The sequence below is a fragment of the Triturus cristatus genome, chromosome 3_1 (assembly GCF_964204655.1).
Source record: "Triturus cristatus chromosome 3_1, aTriCri1.1, whole genome shotgun sequence".
NCBI classification, from domain to species: domain Eukaryota; kingdom Metazoa; phylum Chordata; class Amphibia; order Caudata; family Salamandridae; genus Triturus; species Triturus cristatus.
In genome coordinates this window covers 99,841,045-99,864,328 of record NC_140583.1, presented here as the reverse complement: position 1 = coordinate 99,864,328, position 23,284 = coordinate 99,841,045, and the positions used below count along the sequence as shown (strand labels likewise).

Genomic DNA, 23,284 nt, shown 5'->3' with positions numbered 1-23,284 from the left:
TCGGGGATCAGTTTCAGGGATCGGGGTGGATCCCCTTTACTTCCTGTGCAGCTTTAAGAGTGACAATCTCCTCCCAGGTCATCAAGGACACTGTGCCCACCCCTAAGCTTTTGTGTGATCGTCTGATGCATTGTGGGAGTTGTAGTCTTGGTTTGCTTCTATTCAACTAATGATGGTAGGTTAGCAGTTCACAACCACCACCCCTCCTCCACTCTGTCGTGTGCAAGGGCGCTCGCAGGTGAGAATTTACCCAAAAGAGCAAATTCCACGGAGGAAGGTGGTGCTTTCCTTGGACAATCGAACATCCCTTCCTGTCCTTTGTTCGAGTGCATTCCGGTGTCCCCCTGTATCAGGAACAACCTATCGATTCTGTGCTCCTTTACTGCAGCCGATCTTACTTCAGCGCCAAGAAGACGAGGTGCAAGGCCCTCAAACACTTCACGGGGCTTATCTTCAAAAATGGGTGTCCTGGGAAGGTGCATGTGTGTCTGTCCACGGTCCCCTGCTCTCAGAATCCGCCCCGGCGTCAGGGTTCCCGAGCAGGAGTTGTTTATTTCACACACAGTAGCGCTTAGAAATGGCACGGGGTTTTCCCTCTCCACACACCCGGTTATTGTTATATTTGCACGTTAGTTTTGCCTTCCAGCCACTGGTATTCACAGTAGTTTGATGGAAACGTCGTACACATCTTGACAGTTGAACAGTAAAGGAAACCTCCAAAGTTTACAGCCTTTGTTTTGTTCCTTGGAAGTAGTAACTGGCCAACTGCAGTCCTTTACGTTAAATATATATTCGAGATGTGGTGCTTTAATAACTGCATGCAGGGCTGTATGGTATGTATTATAAACAGCAGGCGCCCGAGGTGTGGCCGGTTTTGGGCCAGCCTGACTTCCGAAAGCATCGGCCGATCTCGAAATGTTCGCGGTTTCACCACAGAGCAGTCACTTCTAGCGGGGACTGCACTTCGAAGAAATGCACTTTGCTAGAACGGATGTTACCGTAGGGTGGACAGCCAGGGAACCTAAGACCTCACCCCACTGATTTAAACCCATGCTAACAAGCAGGTGTGAGCCATGACTCGAAACTACCGAGTCTGCACCATCTCCTTTATGAATACAAACCTTTGTCAGAGAGTGCTTGATAGTGAATAAAACCCTTTCGAGAGAGGAGTGTCCTGTGCATGTTTGTGAATAAAAACCTTTGTGAGCCTCCGTGTTAGAGAGGAGTGTAGTGTGCATGTTTGTGAATGAAACCCTTTATTGTGAGCTCCCTGTGAAAGAGAGGAGTCTGGTGTGCATGTTTGTGCATAAAAACCTTTGTGAGCCCCCGTGCTAGAGAGGAGTGTAGTGTGCATGTTTATGAATGAAACCCTTTATTGTGAGCCCCCTGTGAAAGAGAGGAGTCTGGTGTGCAAGTTTGTGAATAAAAACCTTTGTGAGCCTCCGTGCCAGAGAGGAGTGTAGTGTGCATGTTTGTGAATGAAACCCTTTATTGTGAGCCCCCTGTGAAAGAGAGGAGTCTGGTGTGCATGTTTGTGAATAAAAACCTTTGTGAGCCCCCGTGCTAGAGAGGAGTGTAGTGTGCATGTTTGTGAATGAAACCCTTTATTGTGAGCCCCCATGTGAAAGAGAGGAGTCTGGTGTGCATGTTCGCGAATAAAAACCTTTGTGAGCCCCCTGTGAAAGAGAGGAGCGTAGTGTGCATGTTTGTGAATGAAACCCTTTATTGTGAGCCCCCTGTGAAAGAGAGGAGTGTAGTGTGCATGTTTGTGAATGAAACCCTTTATTGTGAGCCCCCTGTGAAAGAGAGGAGCGTAGTGTGCATGTTTGTGAATGAAACCCTTTATTGTGAGCCCCCTGTGAAAGAAAGGAGTCTGGTGTGCATGATTGTGAATAAAAACCTTTGTGAGCCCCCGTGCCAGAGAGGAGCGTAGTGTGCATGTTTGTGAATGAAACCCTTTATTGTGAGCCCCCTGTGAAAGAGAGGAGTGTAGTGTGCATGTTTGTGAATGAAACCCTTTATTGTGAGCCCCCTGTGAAAGAGAGGAGTGTAGTGTGCATGTTTGTGAATGAAACCCTTTATTGTGAGCCCCCTGTGAAAGAGAGGAGCGTAGTGTGCATGTTTGTGAATAAAAACCTTTGTGAACCTCCGTGCCAGAGAGGAGTGTAGTGTGCATGTTTGTGAATGAAACCCTTTATTGTGAGCCCCCTGTGAAAGAGGAGTCTGGTGTGCATGTTTGTGCATAAAAACCTTTGTGAGCCCCCGTGCTAGAGAGGAGTGTAGTGTGCATGTTTGTGAATTAAACCCTTTATTGTGAGCCCCCTGTGAAAGAGAGGAGTCTGGTGTGCATGTTTGCGAATAAAAACCTTTGTGAGCCCCCTGTGAAAGAGAGGAGTCTGGTGTGCATGTTTGTGCATAAAAACCTTTGTGAGCCTCCGTGCCAGAGAGGAGCGTAGTGTGCATGTTTGTGAATGAAACCCTTTATTGTGAGCCCCCTGTGAAAGAGAGGAGTCTGGTGTGCATGTTTGTGCATAAAAACCTTTGTGAGCCCCCGTGCTAGAGAGGAGTGTAGTGTGCATGTTTGTGAATGAAACCATTTATTGTGAGCCCCCTGTGAAAGAGAGGAGTCTGGTGTGCATGTTTGTGAATAAAAACCTTTGTGAGCCCCCGTGCTAGAGAGGAGTGTAGTGTGCATGTTTGTGAATTAAACCCTTTATTGTGAGCCCCCTGTGAAAGAGAGGAGTCTGGTGTGCATGTTTGTGCATAAAAACCTTTGTGAGCCCCCGTGCTAGAGAGGAGTGTAGTGTGCATGTTTGTGAATGAAACCCTTTATTGTGAGCCCCCTGTGAAAGAGAGGAGTCTGGTGTGCATGTTTGTGAATAAAAACCTTTGTGAGCCCCCGTGCTAGAGAGGAGTGTAGTGTGCATGTTTGTGAATGAAACCCTTTATTGTGATCCCCCTGTGAAAGATGAGTCTGGTGTGCATGTTTGTGAATAAAAACCTTTGCGAGCCTCCGTGCCAGAGAGGAGCGTAGTGTGCATGTTTGTGAATGAAACCCTTCATTGTGAGCCCCCTGTGAAAGAGAGGAGTCTGGTGTGCATGTTTGTGAATAAAAACCTTTGTGAGCCCCCGTGCTAGAGAGGAGTGTAGTGTGCATGTTTGTGAATGAAACCCTTTATTGTGAGCCCCCTGTGAAAGAGAGGAGTCTGGTGTGCATGTTTGTGAATAAAAACCTTTGTGAACCTCCGTGCTAGAGAGGAGTGTAGTGTGCATGTTTGTGAATTAAACCCTTTATTGTGAGCCCCCTGTGAAAGAGGAGTCTGGTGTGCATGTTTGTGCATAAAAACCTTTGTGAGCCCCCGTGCTAGACAGGAGTGTAGTGTGCATGTTTGTGAATGAAACCCTTTATTGTGAGCCCCCTGTGAAAGAGAGGAGTCTGGTGTGCATGTTTGTGAATAAAAACCTTTGTGAGCCCCCGTGCTAGAGAGGAGCGTAGTGTGCATGTTTGTGAATGAAACCCTTTATTGTGAGCCCCCTGTGAAAGAGAGGAGTCTGGTGTGCATGTTTGTGAATAAAAACCTTTGTGAACCTCCGTGCCAGAGAGGAGTGTAGTGTGCATGTTTGTGAATGAAACCCTTTATTGTGAGCCCCCTGTGAAAGAGGAGTCTGGTGTGCATGTTTGTGCATAAAAACCTTTGTGAGCCCCCGTGCTAGAGAGGAGTGTAGTGTGCATGTTTGTGAATGAAACCCTTTAATGTGAGCCCCCTGTGAAAGAGAGGAGTCTGGTGTGCATGTTTGTGAATAAAAACCTTTGTGCGCTTCCGTGCCAGAGAGGAGCGTAGTGTGCATGTTTGTGAATGAAACCCTTTATTGTGAGCCCCCTGTGAAAGAGAGGAGTCTGGTGTGCACGTTTGTGAATAAAAACCTTTGTGCGCTTCCGTGCCAGAGAGGAGCGTAGTGTGCATGTTTGTGAATGAAACCCTTTAATGTGAGCCCCCTGTGAAAGAGAGGAGCGTAGTGTGCATGCTTGTGAATGAAACCCTTTATTGTGAGCCTCCGTGCTAGAGAGGAGCGTAGTGTGCATGTTTGTGAATGAAACCCTTTAATGTGAGCCCCTGTGAAAGAGAGGAGTCTGGTGTGCATGTTTGTGAATAAAAACCTTTGTGCGCTTCCGTGCCAGAGAGGAGCGTAGTGTGCATGTTTGTGAATGAAACCCTTTAATGTGAGCCCCCTGTGAAAGAGAGGAGCGTAGTGTGCATGCTTGTGAATGAAACCCTTTATTGTGAGCCTCCGTGCTAGAGAGGAGCGTAGTGTGCATGTTTGTGAATGAAACCCTTTAATGTGAGCCCCTGTGAAAGAGAGGAGTCTGGTGTGCATGTTTGTGCATAAAAACCTTTGTGAGCCCCCGTGCCAGAGAGGAGCGTAGTGTGCATGTTTGTGAATGAAACCCTTTATTGTGAGCCCCCTGTGAAAGAGAGGAGTCTGGTGTGCATGTTTGTGAATAAAAACCTTTGTGCGCTTCCGTGCCAGAGAGGAGCGTAGTGTGCATGTTTGTGAATGAAACCCTTTAATGTGAGCCCCTGTGAAAGAGAGGAGCGTAGTGTGCATGTTTGTGAATATAAAAGTTCCCTGTGAGCTCCCCGTGCAAATGAAGGTTGTATTGTGAATGAAACCTTTGTGGGCCTTCCTTGCCAGTGAGGAGTGTGGCGTGCATGTTTGTGACTAAAAACATTTCTTGTGAGCCCTCCATCCCATCTCAGAGATGTGTGGTGTACATGTCTGAATATAAACATTTGAGACCCCCCAATACCAGGGTTGAGTGTAGCGTGCTTGTGTGTGAATATAACCCTTTCTTTCGAGCCATGTGCCAGAGATGAGTGTAATGTACATGTTTTTCTCCCCTTGTTTCTTTTCTCTGTTGGAAGGCTGGCAGACGCCTGGCACTGCCTCTCAGCTGAAGCGCTGGGACACGAAAGAACAGTAGCCAGTGTGATCTAGTCCAGATGGGCCCCGGGGAGCTGTGGCTTGCACGCCCTCCCAGCGGAAGAGGCAGTTTAGTGGTACTGATGCGACGCGCCCTCAAGCGAGCACTGCGCGTGCCCCTCCCGGCCCTCGGCTCGGTAGTACAGTGGGGGTGCCACGGCCCTCAGCGCCGGCTGCTGCTTGAGTGATGGTGGCGCCTATAGAAGAGGTGGTGAAAAGAGTAACTGCGTTGATCACTCTTAAAGCGACATAGCTGCAAGAGTTGATAACTCGCTGACATCTCGGTATGACTTGCGGGTTAAATGTAATTCGTACAAGGGGCGGACTCGGCACTTAATCCTTTTGATGTCGATGAACTGCATACTGTTCCTTTAGGAAACGGCAATATCTTTTATTTGCAATGCTCATAAGCAGTCGCAAGTACAGTAAGAATCATAATGTGTCTCTGGTCAGCAACTTTAGGGTCCAGCGGGGACCCTGCACGGAAGCTGTAAGTACTGGCTGTCATGTGATGAAACCAGCAAAAGTAGCCGCATTGTCGGAGTCCTAGAGCAGGAGTATGGCTAGGGTACAGCTGGGAACACTGTGCTGAAGGTGCCACAGGCCGCTGGCACTGCTCTCCTCACAGTGATTCATTTGTGAAAAAAACATAAGGCTGAGGGGCTCCAGGAGGCAGCTTGCACCAGCCCATTTCTCCTGTTAGCGCTGCCTAAAACAAAACCAGCTACAAACCATGAAAGTGGCGAGAGGATGTGGCGTATTGGCTCGAGTCTCTTCGTTGGCTCAACATCCTGTGATTCTGGGCAAATCACTTAGTCCCCGGTGCCTACCATAAATGAATATGTCCTTAACTGGTGCTCATGAAAAGCGCTGGTATTGATGACCAAGTGCCGGTGCTGAACACCGGGAACCACCGGTTCAAATTAACCACTGCTTCACCACAAGAGATGCAAAACACAATTAGCTCACTTGATAAATGTCTACCCTCCATTGCAAACCTTACTACAGTTTTAAAGCTGGAAACTGCAGACAAAGCCCGGCAGCTACGCGTCTCTACCTCCTGGTTAAAACTGTGGGGGACGAAACTCACTAAACACATTCATAAGAGCCAGGACCGGACTGGGAACCGAAATCGGCCCTGGCAAACTGCTCAGCTGCCCTCCTGTGGGACAGGGGGGTGCAGCCAAGCTGTCTGCAAGGGCCGGTTTCGGTCGATTTTGGTACAGGGGGCCCATATTGCCAGTCCCTGGTAACCAAAAATGGCCCCATAGGCCCAAAACTGGCCCCCGCCCTGGCAGCCCACTAGGGAAACGCCCGGTACCTGCTACGGCCAGTCCGGCCCTGATAAGAGCCAAGACCATACATAAACGGAATGGCAGCTGCTCCCTCAGAAGCGCCAACGATGTCAGGCTAGAACTTCCCAGATTCAGAAAACAAAAAATGTACACCCACTCCTTTTTAGGTCTCGCCTGAGCCAGCGCATTAGCGCTGCTCTCGCGAGAGCTTTTGTAAAAGGGGGATTTGGAAGTGGAAACCAGTGCTTTCAGGCCGCAAACTACAGTGCATGTGCGCCGGGCGCACGCACCATTTGGCAGCCTGCCTGGTCACTTTCCCGGCCGCTTTGATGTTCTCAGTGAGCCGCGCGGCCACTGAGAACATCAAAGCGACCGAGAAAGTGCACACCATTTGCCACCCCTTCCCTTATCCCACTTCCTGCTTGTTCTTCTAAAGGGCGCTGCTATCTTGGACTTTCGTTCTTCACTTTGGCTGTGTGTGGCTCGCGCGCGATTCTCTGCATCATTTGTTTCAGATGCTACACTTGCCCGCCCCAACAGTGTCTTTTTAAAAATTGTTTTATCTGTCTCTCCCCACCGCCACTCAAAGATCGCTGTTTATTTTTAATTATTTGTCTCTCGCCACCGCCCCTCCGAGATCGCGGTTTAGTTATTTATTTTTAATTACTAGATAGTGATTTGCTAATAATTACAGCCGATGTCGAGGCTCGAACCCTGTTAAAGGCGTCTGTTCTTGCACTTCTCCCTCCTGTGTTATGTGTACATTGTGTCTCCGGCACAATTCTCTGCATCATTTGTTTCAGATGCTACACTTGCCCGTCCCAACTGTGTGTTTTGTTTTTAATTGTTTTATTTGTCTCTCCCCACCGCCCCTCAGAGATCGCTGTTTATTTATTCATTTGTAATTAATAGAGTGATTTGCTAGTAATTACAGCCAACGCCGAGGCTCCAAACCTGTTAAGGGCGTCCGTTTTAGCACTTCCCTCTCCCGTATTATGTTTAATTTGTGGCTCCTGCCCGATTCTCTGCATCATTTGTTTCAGGTGCTTCACTTGCCCATCCCAACTGTGTTTCTTTTTTATTTCTCTCCCCCCACCGCCCCTCTGAGATCGCTGTTTAATTATTTTTAATTACTAGATAGTGATTTGCTAATGATTACAGCCGAAGCTCAAATTCTGTTAAGGGCATCTGTTTGTGCACTTTCCCCTACCGTGTTATGTTTACTTTGTGGATCTGTCACAATTCTCTGCATCATTTGCTTCAGATGCTTCACTTGCCCGTCCCAACAGTGTGTTTTTGTGTCGCATAAAATTGGGCTGCCTCTGCTTTTCATCCTTATGTTGGCAAAAAACCAACCACCAAAGAGTTGGGAAATAAAAACACTTTTGATTTAGAGAGCTTCTGGATGACAACATCGATGATAGCAAGCACTATTAACAAGCATTTGCAATGCAATATGTCTCTCATTTGCGAGAGTTTAAGGTATTGGTATTGTAAAGGAAATGTCTTTTATTTATGTTTTAAAAACCAACACATAAATAAAAAAGGCGTGGTCATTTACAATGCCAATAGCTCAAACTCTCACAAATGCGAGACCTATTGCATTGCAAATGCTTGTTCAGGATTAGGTTCTGGGACTTCCTCCCAACCAAGATTCGGTCAAACCCATTGACCCACATTTTCAAAAAAGAGGTGAAAAAGTTCCCAATGAACTGATTCCTCTCATAAAGTTTCCGAGACCTTGTCCCCTTGATGCACTGGACGCCACAATGGCATTAATTCAAATACAGCGCAGAAGCCAATGCTTGATTTGAGCCGGAGGTTTCTGGTGCTTGGCACCGGCACTTCATTCTCAACACCAGAGCTTGACAGTCTGCCACGAGTGGCGTTGTGTCGCTAATTTAGAAATTACCATAGCAACAGTTAAGTATTAATTACATATTCATTAAACATGAGTCACCTGCTGTCCAAGCTATTCTTATCGCTTTGGGGGCATGGTCCGAATTGTCACACGTGTAGGAGTGTGACGGCTAGTAGTTGTGTTGTTACTTTTAGTGGCAGCATAGCATATGTGGTGCAAAGTGCACTGGCATCCCGATAGGAGCCCTGGCACTTTTTTGTTTTTTTTTTTTACACAAATTAAGTATTGGCAAAAGCACATGCATCCCAGTGGACGTCACTTAAACATAGTTCCCCCTGGTGACTGGAAAGGATGGAGCTCAGAGCAGACTCGGGAAACCATCTTGGAGAGTCCAGCACAGCGCCTCATAAATGAATGACTGACATGTAACTCACAGGCTCTGTTACAACACGCCATATCCATTTGATTTGATCCTACAGCTTTTGATCAATGCTTTAGTTAAGGTGTTGATTTCCTTCATGTTTTCAGTTATTTGTCTAGCTTTGTGCTCTTTCAATCATATGTGCAGCACTCTGATACCCTCGAGTCTTGTTCTCGCCATATAAAACACCCTGAATGAATTAATGAATAAAAAATGTAAGGGCAAAGCTTGCGACCGTGTGTGGTCAGTGCTTCAAAGTAAGTACAGGTGGTGGAGTATTCCGGGGAGCCCCTGAACCCTGACCTCAAAAAGTTTCAAAGTACATGCTGCCAAGTCTCTGGAGCGCTAAGAAACGCTCACTATAGCGCCAGTATTCTTTCAGCGCTAGTAACCTGGTTTTCCTTCGGTTTGTTTTCAGAACCAGCTTCTTGCAAAGGGGTTGATGGTGTTGGAGGAAAAAGTGAAGCTGTATGAAGGTGAGTGAGGCTGTGGTCAGTGTGGGGTCCCGCCCCCTTGCTGAGGTCGCCCCGGGTTCAAGGCATTGCCCCGGAGCCTCCCGTCCTCCCAGTGACTCACCGCCCAGCACGAGGAGGGCCGCGCGCTGCTTGTACACAGATCGGCGCCCCGTGCTTTGCTAGTGTTCAGTGTTTTGTGGCCGTGTGAAAAGAGCTGTGTTTTTTCCGGAGTGACCCGAGGCATGTGGCGTGCGCCTTGAAAAGAGTTGTTTTTTCCAGCACTAACTCGAGGCATGTGGCGCGCGCCTGACGAGAACCGAGGGGGAGGCAGCAGTGCTCGGGCGGGGGGTTCCATTCGCTTCTCTTTCTCGGGTTTTCTTGTCCTGTGTACTTTCTGAAAACTGACCATGAGCGGATGCAACTCTCTCTTCTGAAACCTACAAAAGTAAGAAAGGTCGAGTTGTTGTTCACACCTACCTTTAACTGCGCGTGTGCACCAATGACCACGATCCCCTTACTCCCCTGCAAGCTAATTAGAGGAAGGAGGACAATGGTGTGGTCCAATTCAGCGCGGGCATCAGCCAATGAGATGTAAACGTCACACTGGCCCAGGAGTAAGAACAGTTTATATTGTGGTATGAACGTGTGAACACAGCGAACATAAACTACTGAAGACCCTCCAGTCCCTCTACAGACCCAGACACAAAACTCCACAGGCTCAGTCTTACGTGAATTCATTGTACACATTCCCGCGATAAAGTTCAATCTATGATAGATAATACAATTCCCAAATCTTTATTTTATCTTTCTCCGGCTTGCCAGGGAAAGCACGCTTTCATCTACATCTGCTTTCATTAGCCTACTTTCATCCACAGGTTCTTGTAAACCTTGGACCTCAACTAGGCTTATAGGCCATCATTCACAAGTAGGCCTACAGGCCGTCATTCACAAGTAGGGTCTACAGGCTGTCATTCACAAGTAGGGTCTACAGGCTGTCATTCACAAGTAGGGTCTACAGGCTGTCATTCACAAGTAGGGTCTACAGGCTGTCATTCACAAGTAGGGTCTACAGGCCGTCATTCACAAGTAGTCATACAGGCTATTATTCACAAGTAGGCCTACAGGCTGTCATTCACAAGTAGGCCTACAGGCTATTATTCACAAGTAGGCCTACAGGCTATTCTTCACAAGTAGGCCTACAGCCTATCATTCACAAGTAAGATCTACAGGACGTCATTCACAAGTAGGCATACAGGCCGTCTTTGACAAGTAGGCATACAGGCCGTCAATCACAAGTAGGCCTACAGGCCGTCATTCACAAGTAGGCCTACAGGCCGTCATTCACAAGTAGGCCTACAGGCCGTCATTCACAAGTAGGCCTACAGGCCGTCATTCACAAGTAGGCCTACAGGCCGTCATTCACACGTAGGCCTACAGGCCGTCATTCACACGTAGGCCTACAGGCCGTCATTCACACGTAGGCCTACAGGCCGTCATTTACAAGTAGGCCTACAGCTGTCATTCACAAGTAGGCCTACAGGCCGTCATTCACAAGTAAGGTCTACAGGCCGTCATTCACAAGTAGGCCTAGAGGCAGTCATTCACAAGTAGGCCTAGAGGCCCTCATTCACAAGTTGGTCTACAGGCTGTCATTCATAAGTACTTTTACAGTATGTCATTCACAAGTAAGCCTACAGGCTGTCATTCACAAGAAGGTCTACAGGCTGTCATTCAGAAGTAGGCCTACAGGCTGTCATTCACAAGTAGGTCTACAGGCTGTCATTCACAAGTAGGCCTACAGGGTGTCATTCACAAGTAAGGTCTACAGGCTGTCATTCACAAGTAGGCCTAGAGGCCGTCATTCACAAGTAGGCCTAGAGGCCGTCATTCACAAGTAGGCCTACAGCTGTCATTCACAAGTTGGTCTACAGGCTGTCATTCATAAGTACTTTTACAGTACGTCATTCACAAGTAAGCCTACAGGCTGTCATTCACAAGAAGGTCTACAGGCTGTCATTCAGAAGTAGGCCTACAGGCTGTCATTCACAAGTAGGTCTACAGACCGTCATTCTCAAGTAGGTCTACAGTCCATCATTCACAAGTAGGCTTTCAGGCCGTCATTCACAAGTAGGCCTTCAGGTCGTCATTCACACGTTGGCCTACAGGCAGTCATTCACATGTAGCCCTACAGGCTCTCATTCAGATCTTCTCCCTGGTTGTCAGTATCTGCTGAGGAATCCACTGACCCTCTACTTCCACGAGCTGTAAATGACCTCCTCCCTTGGGGATTGTTTCTGCCCAGCCGAAGGCCCAGACGAGTCCTCATTACTAGAGAAGTGTTGCTCATCCCGAGGACCCTTGCACATTTCCGTGTCCTGCTTTCCTTTTCTGCCCAGATTGTTGGTGTGAGGTGTTACCCCATCGCTCCACGGTTCTCTTGAGAACCCTGTTGGACTCTGTCCAGTCCAGGCCACTGTCCACTCTGGTCTCGGGTCCGAGGCGCTCTGGTCTTTGTTCCACTGCGGGCGAAGGTGTTGTCGGATCCCTGTTTTTAGAAGGTTTATCAGGCATTACACAGATCAAAAGTAGTTTAAAAAGTGTATTATTGCAAGAGCGGCTGTGAAATGAAGAGCAGCCCTGCTGGGTCACAGACAAAAGTCCGTGGGGGCGGGGGGGGGGGGAGGCGCTTCCATTGTGAGGCCCCCCTCGTGCCATGGGAGCCCCTCAGACTTCTTGGAAGAATATCCATTCATTCATTAAATCTTTATTCGATCTATTTGCAAACAGATCATAAAAGCAGTTTCATAAAAATTGACCATAATAAAAAATAAATTTCATAAAAACCAGAAACGTTTAAAAAGACTTATTAAACATTCATTCACAAGTAGGCCTACAGCCTATCATTCACAAGTAAGGTCTGCTGCCGTCATACACAAGTAGGCCTACAGGCCTTCATTCACACTTTGGCCTACAGATGTCATTCACAAGTTGGTCTACAGGCTGTCATTCATAAGTACTTTTACAGTACGTCCTTCACAAGTAAGCCTACAGGCTGTCATTCACAAGTAGGCCTACAGGCCGTCATTCACAAGTAGGCCTACAGGCCGTCATTCACAAGTAGGCGTACAGGTTGTCATTCACAAGTAGGCCTACAGGCCATCATTCACACGTAGGCCTCTAGGCTGTCATTCACAAGTAGGCCTACAGGCTGTCATTCACAAGTAGGCCTACAGGCTGCCATTCACAAGTAAGGTCTACAGGCCGTCATTCACAAGTAGGCCTAGAGGCAGTCATTCACAAGTAGGCCTAGAGGCCCTCATTCACAAGTAGGCCTACAGCTGTCATTCACAAGTTGGTCTACAGGCTGTCATTCATAAGTACTTTTACAGTACGTCATTCACAAGTAAGCCTACAGGCTGTCATTCACAAGAAGGTCTACAGGCTGTCATTCAGAAGTAGGCCTACAGGCTGTCATTCACAAGTAGGTCTACAGACCGTCATTCTCAAGTAGGTCTACAGTCCATCATTCACAAGTAGGCTTTCAGGCCGTCATTCACAAGTAGGCCTTCAGGTCGTCATTCACACGTTGGCCTACAGGCTGTCATTCACAAGTAGGGTCTACAGGCCGTCATTCACAAGTAGTCATACAGGCTATTATTCACAAGTAGGCCTACAGGCTGTCATTCACAAGTAGGCCTACAGGCTGTCATTCACAAGTAGGCCTACAGGCTATTATTCACAAGTAGGCCTACAGGCTATTCTTCACAAGTAGGCCTACAGCCTATCATTCACAAGTAAGATCTACAGGACGTCATTCACAAGTAGGCATACAGGCCGTCTTTGACAAGTAGGCATACAGGCCGTCAATCACAAGTAGGCCTACAGGCCGTCATTCACAAGTAGGCCTACAGGCCGTCATTCACAAGTAAGCCTACAGGCCGTCATTGACAAGTAGGCCTACAGGCCGTCATTTACAAGTAGGCCTACATCTGTCATTCACAAGTAGGCCTACAGGCTGTCATTCACAAGTAGGCCTACAGGGTGTCATTCACAAGTAAGGTCTACAGGCTGTCATTCACAAGTAGGCCTAGAGGCCGTCATTCACAAGTAGGCCTAGAGGCCGTCATTCACAAGTAGGCCTACAGCTGTCATTCACAAGTTGGTCTACAGGCTGTCATTCATAAGTACTTTTACAGTACGTCATTCACAAGTAAGCCTACAGGCTGTCATTCACAAGAAGGTCTACAGGCTGTCATTCACAAGTAGGTCTACAGACCGTCATTCTCAAGTAGGTCTACAGTCCATCATTCACAAGTAGGCTTTCAGGCCGTCATTCACAAGTAGGCCTTCAGGTCGTCATTCACACGTTGGCCTACAGGCAGTCATTCACATGTAGCCCTACAGGCTCTCATTCAGATCTTCTCCCTGGTTGTCAGTATCTGCTGAGGAATCCACTGACCCTCTACTTCCACGAGCTGTAAATGACCTCCTCCCTTGGGGATTGTTTCTGCCCAGCCGAAGGCCCAGACGAGTCCTCATTACTAGAGAAGTGTTGCTCATCCCGAGGACCCTTGCACATTTCCGTGTCCTGCTTTCCTTTTCTGCCCAGATTGTTGGTGTGAGGTGTTACCCCATCGCTCCACGGTTCTCTTGAGAACCCTGTTGGACTCTGTCCAGTCCAGGCCACTGTCCACCCTGGTCTCGGACCCGAGGCGCTCTGGTCTTTGTTCCACTGCGGGCGAAGGTGTTGTCGGATCCCTGTTTTTAGAAGGTTTATCAGGCATTCCACAGATCAAAAGTAGTTTAAAAAGTGTATTATTGCAAGAGCGGCTGTGAAATGAAGAGCAGCCCTGCTGGGTCACAGACAAAAGGCCGTGGGGGCGGGGGGGGGGGGAGGCGCTTCCATTGTGAGGCCCCCCTCGTGCCATGGGAGCCCCTCAGACTTCTTGGAAGAATATCCATTCATTCATTAAATCTTTATTCGATCTATTTGCAAACAGATCATAAAAGCAGTTTCATAAAAATTGACCATAATAAAAAATAAATTTCATAAAAACCAGAAACGTTTAAAAAGACTTATTAAACATTCATTCACAAGTAGGCCTACAGCCTATCATTCACAAGTAAGGTCTGCTGCCGTCATACACAAGTAGGCCTACAGGCCTTCATTCACACTTTGGCCTACAGCTGTCATTCACAAGTTGGTCTACAGGCTGTCATTCATAAGTACTTTTACAGTACGTCCTTCACAAGTAAGCCTACAGGCTGTCATTCACAAGTAGGCCTACAGGCCGTCATTCACAAGTAGGCCTACAGGCCGTCATTCACAAGTAGGCGTACAGGTTGTCATTCACAAGTAGGCCTACAGGCCATCATTCACACGTAGGCCTCTAGGCTGTCATTCACAAGTAGGCCTACAGGCTGTCATTCACAAGTAGGCCTACAGGCTGCCATTCACAAGTAAGGTCTACAGGCCGTCATTCACAAGTAGGCCTAGAGGCAGTCATTCACAAGTAGGCCTAGAGGCCCTCATTCACAAGTAGGCCTACAGCTGTCATTCACAAGTTGGTCTACAGGCTGTCATTCATAAGTACTTTTACAGTACGTCATTCACAAGTAAGCCTACAGGCTGTCATTCACAAGAAGGTCTACAGGCTGTCATTCAGAAGTAGGCCTACAGGCTGTCATTCACAAGTAGGTCTACAGACCGTCATTCTCAAGTAGGTCTACAGTCCATCATTCACAAGTAGGCTTTCAGGCCGTCATTCACAAGTAGGCCTTCAGGTCGTCATTCACACGTTGGCCTACAGGCAGTCATTCACATGTAGCCCTACAGGCTCTCATTCAGATCTTCTCCCTGGTTGTCAGTATCTGCTGAGGAATCCACTGACCCTCTACTTCCACGAGCTGTAAATGACCTCCTCCCTTGGGGATTGTTTCTGCCCAGCCGAAGGCCCAGACGAGTCCTCATTACTAGAGAAGTGTTGCTCATCCCGAGGACCCTTGCACATTTCCGTGTCCTGCTTTCCTTTTCTGCCCAGATTGTTGGTGTGAGGTGTTACCCCATCGCTCCACGGTTCTCTTGAGAACCCTGTTGGACTCTGTCCAGTCCAGGCCACTGTCCCCTCTGGTCTCGGGTCCGAGGCGCTCTGGTCTTTGTTCCACTGCGGGTGAAGGTGTTGTCGGATCCCTGTCTTTAGAAGGTTTATCAGGCATTACACAGATCAAAAGTAGTTTAAAAAGTGTATTATTGCAAGAGCGGCTGTGAAATGAAGAGCAGCCCTGCTGGGTCACAGTGTGGAAATGTGGATTTTCCTGGTCAGTTATGTCCCCTATCTTGGACCCCAACGGTTCTATATGCATGTTACAAGTACATGTATGTTCCCTCCAGTTCCAGTTTCTAAGACGCAAACATATGTGTGTCTACCGTCAACATGTTCTCTGTCAGATCCGCCATCAATGGGCTGGATATTCGATTCCTAAGTATAAAAGGCCACCGACTTTATATGGCCAAGTTACTCCATTTTTACAGTTCAGGCGAGTAGGCCCGATTCTGTCCTCAAAGCCTTTCCCTGCTCTCTGTCTCTGACAGCTTCAGCTTGAGCTCGCATCTGTATCCATGAACTTTGTCCTACTCTCTGTGCAGCTAACGGTGCCTGCCTCGGCCAGTTTTCGCCTGTCTGCCAAGAAGTTGTATTTCACCTTCGAATTATCTATTTTGCTCTTCAGCCGATGCATTCTTGCCTAGTAGTTTAAGTAAACATTCCTCCAGTTACCAAGCAAAAGGCCAGGCTTCTCTGTCTTCATGCAAGTGATTCATAGCCCTGTTGCTATGGAAAGTTTTCTGCCCCTCGCATCTCATATAGACACTTAGACGCTTGTACACGCACACAGTCAGTATAGAATAGATTCTGTCCGAGAGTCTCCTCCTTGTGGATAACATAGTTCTTTAAACATAGGATGTTAGATATGATTTGGGATTAGGATGACTTGACCCCAGACTTCTCGTCTCCACATGTAGAGCTAAATGTCAAGTCCCCTTCACCCCCTAGTTACACGTCAATTACACGTCATGCTGCCGCGCGCGCATCTATGCCAAGTATTATCTTATAGATCCACCTATGTCTGATAATTCTAACCAATCATGTTTCTTTTATTCCTTATTACGCCTAGTTTCGATTATGTCACTGTTACGTCATTTTTCTTATCAAATGTTACGCCTTCTACATTCGTTTCATTGTAATGCACTTATTATAAAAATGTATGTCTGTTAATAAGTTATTGTACTTCACTTCCTGAACCCTCGTGGTGACGGAACCTGAAGGCCGCCACTCGAGTCGGCCATTTTGAATGGAATAAAGCCCATTAGAAAACCTCTTATACCACGGATTCTGCCTCTTGTTATTTTGAGCTATTTTACTTTATTTTAAGACTCCGTACGAAATTCAGTCAGGTAATATTTATTTTATTTACCACATAATGGCGCCCGAACAGGGACACTTTCTCATCTCACGCGCCGGCGGTGCGTTGCAGGCCCGGTCTCCTGCCACAGCTGGACGGACCATAAACGCGTACCAGCAGGATTTCCTGTAAGCTCCCTCCGGTCAAGCGGGGGCGACTGAGGCTGCGATCAACCCAGACGAGGCGGTGAGAAGTGCGAAGTATCCCGACCAGAGCCTAGCTGAGAGAGCAAGATCCGAGGTATACAGAGGCCCACCAGGTTTTCCGAAATTCCGACGTCCAGAGGGTCCGATGTCCGCAGTTATCGAGTCCTGTCCATTCTCTGAGGCCTTCCGTTTCAAGGAGCTACTCGGTGAGTACCATCGCCGGGGAGGCATGTTGACGTGCACATAGGTTGTGCCGGTCAAGACGGATTTGGGTACACAAATCCGGTCTGCACTGTTTAGCAGTGTATATGTACTGTTTAGCAGTATATCAAGTATTCCGAAGTATTCAGTTATTGTCAAGAATTCAGCGTGGTGATTAGTTAGGCAGACTGTCATCATTGTCGACCATTATTAAATGTTTAATGTTTAATGTTTAAAGTATTCAGAAAATGTCTTGCATATTGTGGTATGAATGACTGTTCATTGTTCACTGTTCATTATTGTGTTTCTCGTATTAAGTAAGTTCAAGAGTAAGTATCAGATCAGTTGTTAATATGCCGCTCTTCTCGAAGTTAAGACAGATTACCACCAGAAAAGGGGTGCTTGAAGAAGCAGTTCCTATTCCTCCTAGAGACACTCCAGGACATTTCATGTACCATAAACATGGCATAGATGCCATATTGTTTCTTGATCTATGGGTAGATTATACCAAGGGATTACCGGAAAGTCAAAGGTGGCCCATAGCGGGAACCTGGGATGCAGAGTGCATCATGAAAGTGGAGGAAGAGTTATGGAAAAGAAAGGTCAGACAGTCACAGAAAGACGCTATCGAGTTATGGCGTAAAGAATCTCATAGACGAACAGAAAAAGCACGTAGACAAGAAGAGAGGAGTAAAGAAAGTTCAAATAAAGTTCAAGAAAATCTATTAATTGAGGAAGGTATCCGAGTGAAATCAGAACAAGTAAATAGACAAAGTAATGCTCTTATGAATGGTATGTATCCCCTTCTAGCCGAAGGATTACCTAAGGCTGCTCCAGAGATACCAAAAGACTTGCCACCCCCATTATTTCCAATTAAGGTACATCCAAAAGGGCGTCCCAGAACCGCAGAAGACGTTTTCCTTTCCTCATATCTAGATGATGCAGCCCCCGAGTATGCTAACGCCACACCACATAGACCGTCTGGCGGAGGGGTTCAACGTCAGGATCAGGTATCTGTCCCCGTGCAACAGCAAGTCCCGACGCAAGTTTCGGCAAGCACATCTGTTTCCGCAGTCGACTCTACAGGGGTATCGACACCCATAGTTGCTGTGTCACGTTCAACGAACCCTTTCACACCCGACGCCCCAGATGGGGCCACGGGAGGTGCTAGCAGTACTTTTACACCACCTAGAATAAATAAACTTGTCTTTCAAGAGTCAGCACATTCACGTACACCTAAGTTCGTAAATGAACGTACGCTTAAGGAACTCCTTGTAAATTGTAGATATGACCCGGTGGTTGGTAAAGAGGATGAAATGGTCCTGGCATCATTACGTATTAGGCGAGCCGCAGAGTATTTAGCAAGGTTACCAGGGATGACTACGCATCTGGATAACATATATCATTTTGTTCAAACAGGACGAGATCCAGGATGTATTAACAGAGCTATGGAATTCCAGAAAGTAGAAATACAGGGGGAACTGTTACGTTTCCTCATAAACTGTGTGATCAGAAATCAAGATCGTCCGGGGGTAGACATGAACGTAATGCTTACTCTTACAAGATGGAGTCAGAATATATCAGAAGGGAGACACGATAAGCAAAATTGTATAATAGCCATGTGCCGAAAAATCCGTAAAGAAATAGAACGTATTCATGCAGAAAGATTGGGAACAGACGAGTTTGAGCAAGATGAAGTGTCCGAATCAGGGGACTCTGCAAGACAGTCAGAGACCATAGCCTATGTAGGCAGAGGAAGATCCTGTGAAAATACTAGATGTTTTTCTGATCCCATACATTCTGTATGTCCAAATAATAGCAGAACGTATCCAACGCCTGTAATAAATCTGAAGTCTCCTGAACATTCGTTTCAAGCCGCAGATAAAATACTACGAGAACGAAGGGGTTACCACCTCCTCGATTCCATGGATGAGCAAGAATTAGCCAGATCAGCCGTTCACTGGATCGTTAGTCCTGAAAAATATGGTGATGAGACCGTAGCACACACGTTTCTCAATCTCAGTACAGATGAACAACGTTTAGCTGGAATCTATATGATTCAGCAACTCCTCATATTATATAAGAGCCAACATGCTGACCCTGGTCCTTTACCTGATATATTAACGGAACTACTTACGTACAGATGGAGAGGTTCTAGTAACAAGCTAATTAAAGAGATATTAGTGTCACGTAAGCAGTACGTCCTTTTTGTAAATCCACATCCACATCCAAATCCAGATTCTCTCTCCCTGCCCCCCAGAGAAAGAGCACCGTACTACATGGATAGACAAAATCCTTTACGAGAAGTGCACCCAATAAAAGGCGAAGACAATGAGTTTCACCGTGTATTTGTTTACACACCCATATCAAAAATGGAATTATTAGAAATGAAGAAAGTAGTACCTAGCCATGATAAAGACCCAGCGGGTTTCCACCGAGAAATTAAAGACATGTTACTGATGGGAGAGTACACCTTTCCTGATATTATGACGATATTAAAGGTGCTTTTGCCTGCTGGCATTTATGAAAAACTGAAAGAAAAAGAGTGGGAAGTGGGAGACCAAAAGATAGACTGGACAGCATTAGCAGAGGAAGAAAGGGGCCGAACTGCAGGTTCGGGGCTCGGGGATAAAGTTAAACTATTACCAGGTTTACTACTACAGGTACTGCCACGTTTATTAACTACAAAAAAAGGAAGATTGGGGTGCAATCACAGCCTGCAAACAAAAGCAAGATGAAGACACAAGCGATTATTATGCTCGATTTGAAAAATGTTTTGGTATAAATAGTGGTATAAAAGCAAGTAGTGACTCATATCCACATTTATTTGTAACAAAATTAGTGGAAAATGCATTACCTCCAGTAAAGAATAGAATATTGAAATTCGAGAGTACCTGGCAAAGTAACACTCCGTCGCAAATGCTACAAATGTTACAGTATCATCACAATAGAATTAGGGATGAACAAGAACACGAGCATAGACGCATGAAGGATACAAAAATGAAAATGCTAGTTTCTCAGACAGTACCAGCAGATGGTCACAAAAAGAGTGTGACACATTCTGGTGATTCTGCAGTTCCTGTAAAAGGAACCTGCAATTACTGTAAACAACTGGGCCATCATGTACACGATTGTCCAGTCCTGAAACGTAATATAGCTACAGGCATTACAAAGGAGAGACCACGATTAGTTAGACAAGATCAGAATGAACAAGGAGCTATGCTGCATGGACAGTCCGTGCCAGTTCAGCAACAGTCCATGCCAGCCTCACAGCAACCCATACAGTTTGTGCCAGCTGCACCATCGTTGCCTGCTACTGCCACACAAACCGCAACACGACAACTGTATCAGACTGCACAGTATGAATACCCTGAATACCAGCGATACGCATGAACCAGCCTAGAGAGGGAAGTTGACTTACCACTTATCGAGATTCCTGTAGATCAAGAAGGACCTTATGTACATAGTGAATTATTAGGTCAAGATAGAAAATTCTTACTCGATACAGGGGCAAGTCGAACAACTATAAAACGTAGTGAAGTTCCAGGGGCACCCCTCTCAGGCTCTCAAAATGTTTCCCTTGGTTTTTCGGGAAAACCTATTGTTAATGAAGTATCAAAGCCTCTACCACTTACGATAGGACCTTTGACACGAACTACAGATTTATTGCTTACTAAATCATGCCCAGAAAATCTGTTAGGAATTAAAACTCTGAAAGCACTAGGAGCCATAATATGTTGTTCTCCGGAAGGAGTAAGGTTGTTTTTACGTGATTTTAAAGGTCACTATGTGTCTAGAGACATGGATCCCCGACTACAGACTTTACCAGTACATCTATGGGCACAAGGCCCTACGGATGTTGGCTGCATGAACATTACACCCTATCGAGTCACACTGAAAGCAGGAGTGGTACTACCACGAATGCGACAATACAAGTTACCGCATGATGCTGTAGTGGCTTTGCTGAAAATCATTGATGAGCTAATTGCCCAGGGAGTAGTTGTAGAAACAGACTCCAATGTATGTAATTCACCGATAATTCCGATTCTTAAACGAACTGATCCTACTGCTCCACCAGTGTACCGATTGGTTATTGATTTGCGTGAACTAAACAAGTGTATTGTACCACAATTCCCTGTGGTCCCTGATATATCATCGTTATTGACAGCAATTGATTCCGAAGCAACATTCTTTACTGTAATTGATCTCAAGAATGCCTTTTTCAGCGTCCCAATAGATCCGGAAAGCCAATACTTGTTCAGATTCAGTTTAAATGGGCGCAGCTTTAAATTCTCACGCGCTCCCCAAGGATTTACAGAAAGCCCCAGCATCTACAGCCAAGCACTGAAACGAGAACTTGACAGTATCCACATGCCAGTCAATACAGCACTGCTTCAATATGTCGATGATCTGCTGATCACCGCGAGAAGCGAGCCAGAATGTGAAAAAGCTTCTCTGACAGTTTTACATTTCCTAGCCGACAGGGGGCACAAGGTGTCCCCTTCTAAGCTGCAATTCTGTGTTCAGCGAGTTATTTATCTTGGTCACTCGCTGTCCAAGGAGGGAAGGCAGCTTACACCAGATCGCATCCAGTTAATTGCTAACATGTCAATACCCCAGACACAAAAGGAGGTGCGGGCTTTTATAGGCCTCACTTCATATTGTAGACAGTGGATCCCTCAGTACGCATTTCTAGCAAAACCACTCATTCAGTTAACCACACAGGAGGCAGCCACATCGACTGTTCTCCCTTGGACTCAGGAACATACACAAGCTTTTGAAAGCCTAAAGGAAGCTTTATGTCAAGCACCTGTTTTAGCAACACCATGTTATAGCAAACATTTTACACTCTTTGTTACAGAACGCGAAGGTACTGCCTTATCAGTACTCACTCAGGATCAAGCAGGATCACGCAAGCCATGTGCTTATTTTTCCAGTACATTAGATCCCGTAGCTCAGGCTTTGCCTGCATGCCTGAAATCAGTGGCAGCGACAGCTTTAGCAATTAGACAAAGCGATGCCATAGTATTAGGACACCCATTGACAGTACAAGTACCACATGCAGTAGAGGTTCTTGTGAACCGAACACAAACACAACACTTGACCATAGCAAGACTTACTGGTTATGAACTGACATTGTTTCAACCACACATAGAGATCCGACGGTGTAATACATTGAATCCTGCTACACTATTACCTGTAATTGGAACAGACCCACTAGCTCATGATTGTGTTGAAATCATTGAAATAAAGACGAAACCTAGACAAGACTTGACAGACGTTCCATTGCTAGATCCAGACCTGACGTTATATGTAGATGGTTCGTGTATGAGGACAAGTACAGGAAATTTAGTTGCCGCATATGCAGTCACAACAGACACTGAAGTTATTGAGACAAATTGTATAGATACTTTGTCAGCCCAAGCAGCAGAACTTGTTGCTCTAACACAAGCCTGTATTCAAGCCGCGGACAAGAAAGTCAACATATATACTGATTCACGTTATGCATTTGGAGTCGTACATGACTTCGGAGTGCTTTGGCGGGAGAGGGGTTATTTAACTTCTCATGGAACACATATTCAACACGGGTCCCTCATTCATGCTCTGTTAGACGCGATTCATTTACCGACTGCAATATCAATTATGAAATGTAAAGCACACACGAAGGTTACTGATATCATTTCTCAAGGCAATGATTTAGCTGACAGAACAGCCAAACAGACTGCTCAGAATCGCACATCCGACATGACAAAGCCAATAGTTCAGACACCAACACAGTGTATGACAATTAAGGATCCCACACTTGATGTAATTGACATACAGACACATGCCACAGCAGAAGAAATAAAGAAGTGGACTGAACTAGGAGGGATCCAGACAGATCAAGGATGGATGACGAAAGAGAAATCTGTATGGTTTCTCCCTGATTCCATGGTTCAAGCCATTATAGCTACAGTTCACAGTCCAGCACATTTAGGAGAGAAGGCTATGCTAGACAGCATTCAGCACATTTGGTTCAATAAACATTTACGAGCAGCAGCTAAACAAAAAGTTCGTACCTGTATGATATGTTGTCAGTTTAATCCAGGAAAGAGTGTTCCCGTAGAGCAGGGTGGATTTCAGCCTCCTGACCATCCTTTTGAAGTCCTCCAGATGGATTATATTCAGATGGAACGTTGTCGAGGATTCAAATATGTCCTCGTAGTTGTCTGCGCTCTCTCCCGTTGGACAGAGGCGTATCCCGTATCAGATTACACTGCCCCGACTACTGCCAAGCAGCTAGTTCGAGAATTCTTCCCACGGTACGGTTTACCACGTGTTGTATATTCAGATAACGGCCAGCCTTTCTCATCCGAATTAATGAAACATGTCTCACTTTTGTTGGGATATCAGTGGAAATTCCACTGTGTCCGACACCCCGAGGCAGCAGGTCTCGTGGAACGACATAATCAACTTTTAAA

The 23,284-nt window shown here is 46.4% G+C and overlaps 1 protein-coding gene across 5 annotated transcripts in view; it reads left to right on the top strand.

Annotated features, from left to right (window-relative positions):
- Positions 1–23,284, top strand: part of PRR5L (proline rich 5 like) — a 284,562-nt gene that overhangs the window by 131,141 nt on the left and 130,137 nt on the right. For all 5 annotated transcript variants that reach the window (XM_085643475.1, XM_085643476.1, XM_085643478.1 and 2 more), the window contains exon 5: positions 8,979–9,036. In XM_085643475.1, the coding sequence (XP_085499601.1) occupies positions 8,979–9,036 (58 nt within the window). The remainder of the gene's footprint in view (positions 1–8,978; positions 9,037–23,284) is intronic.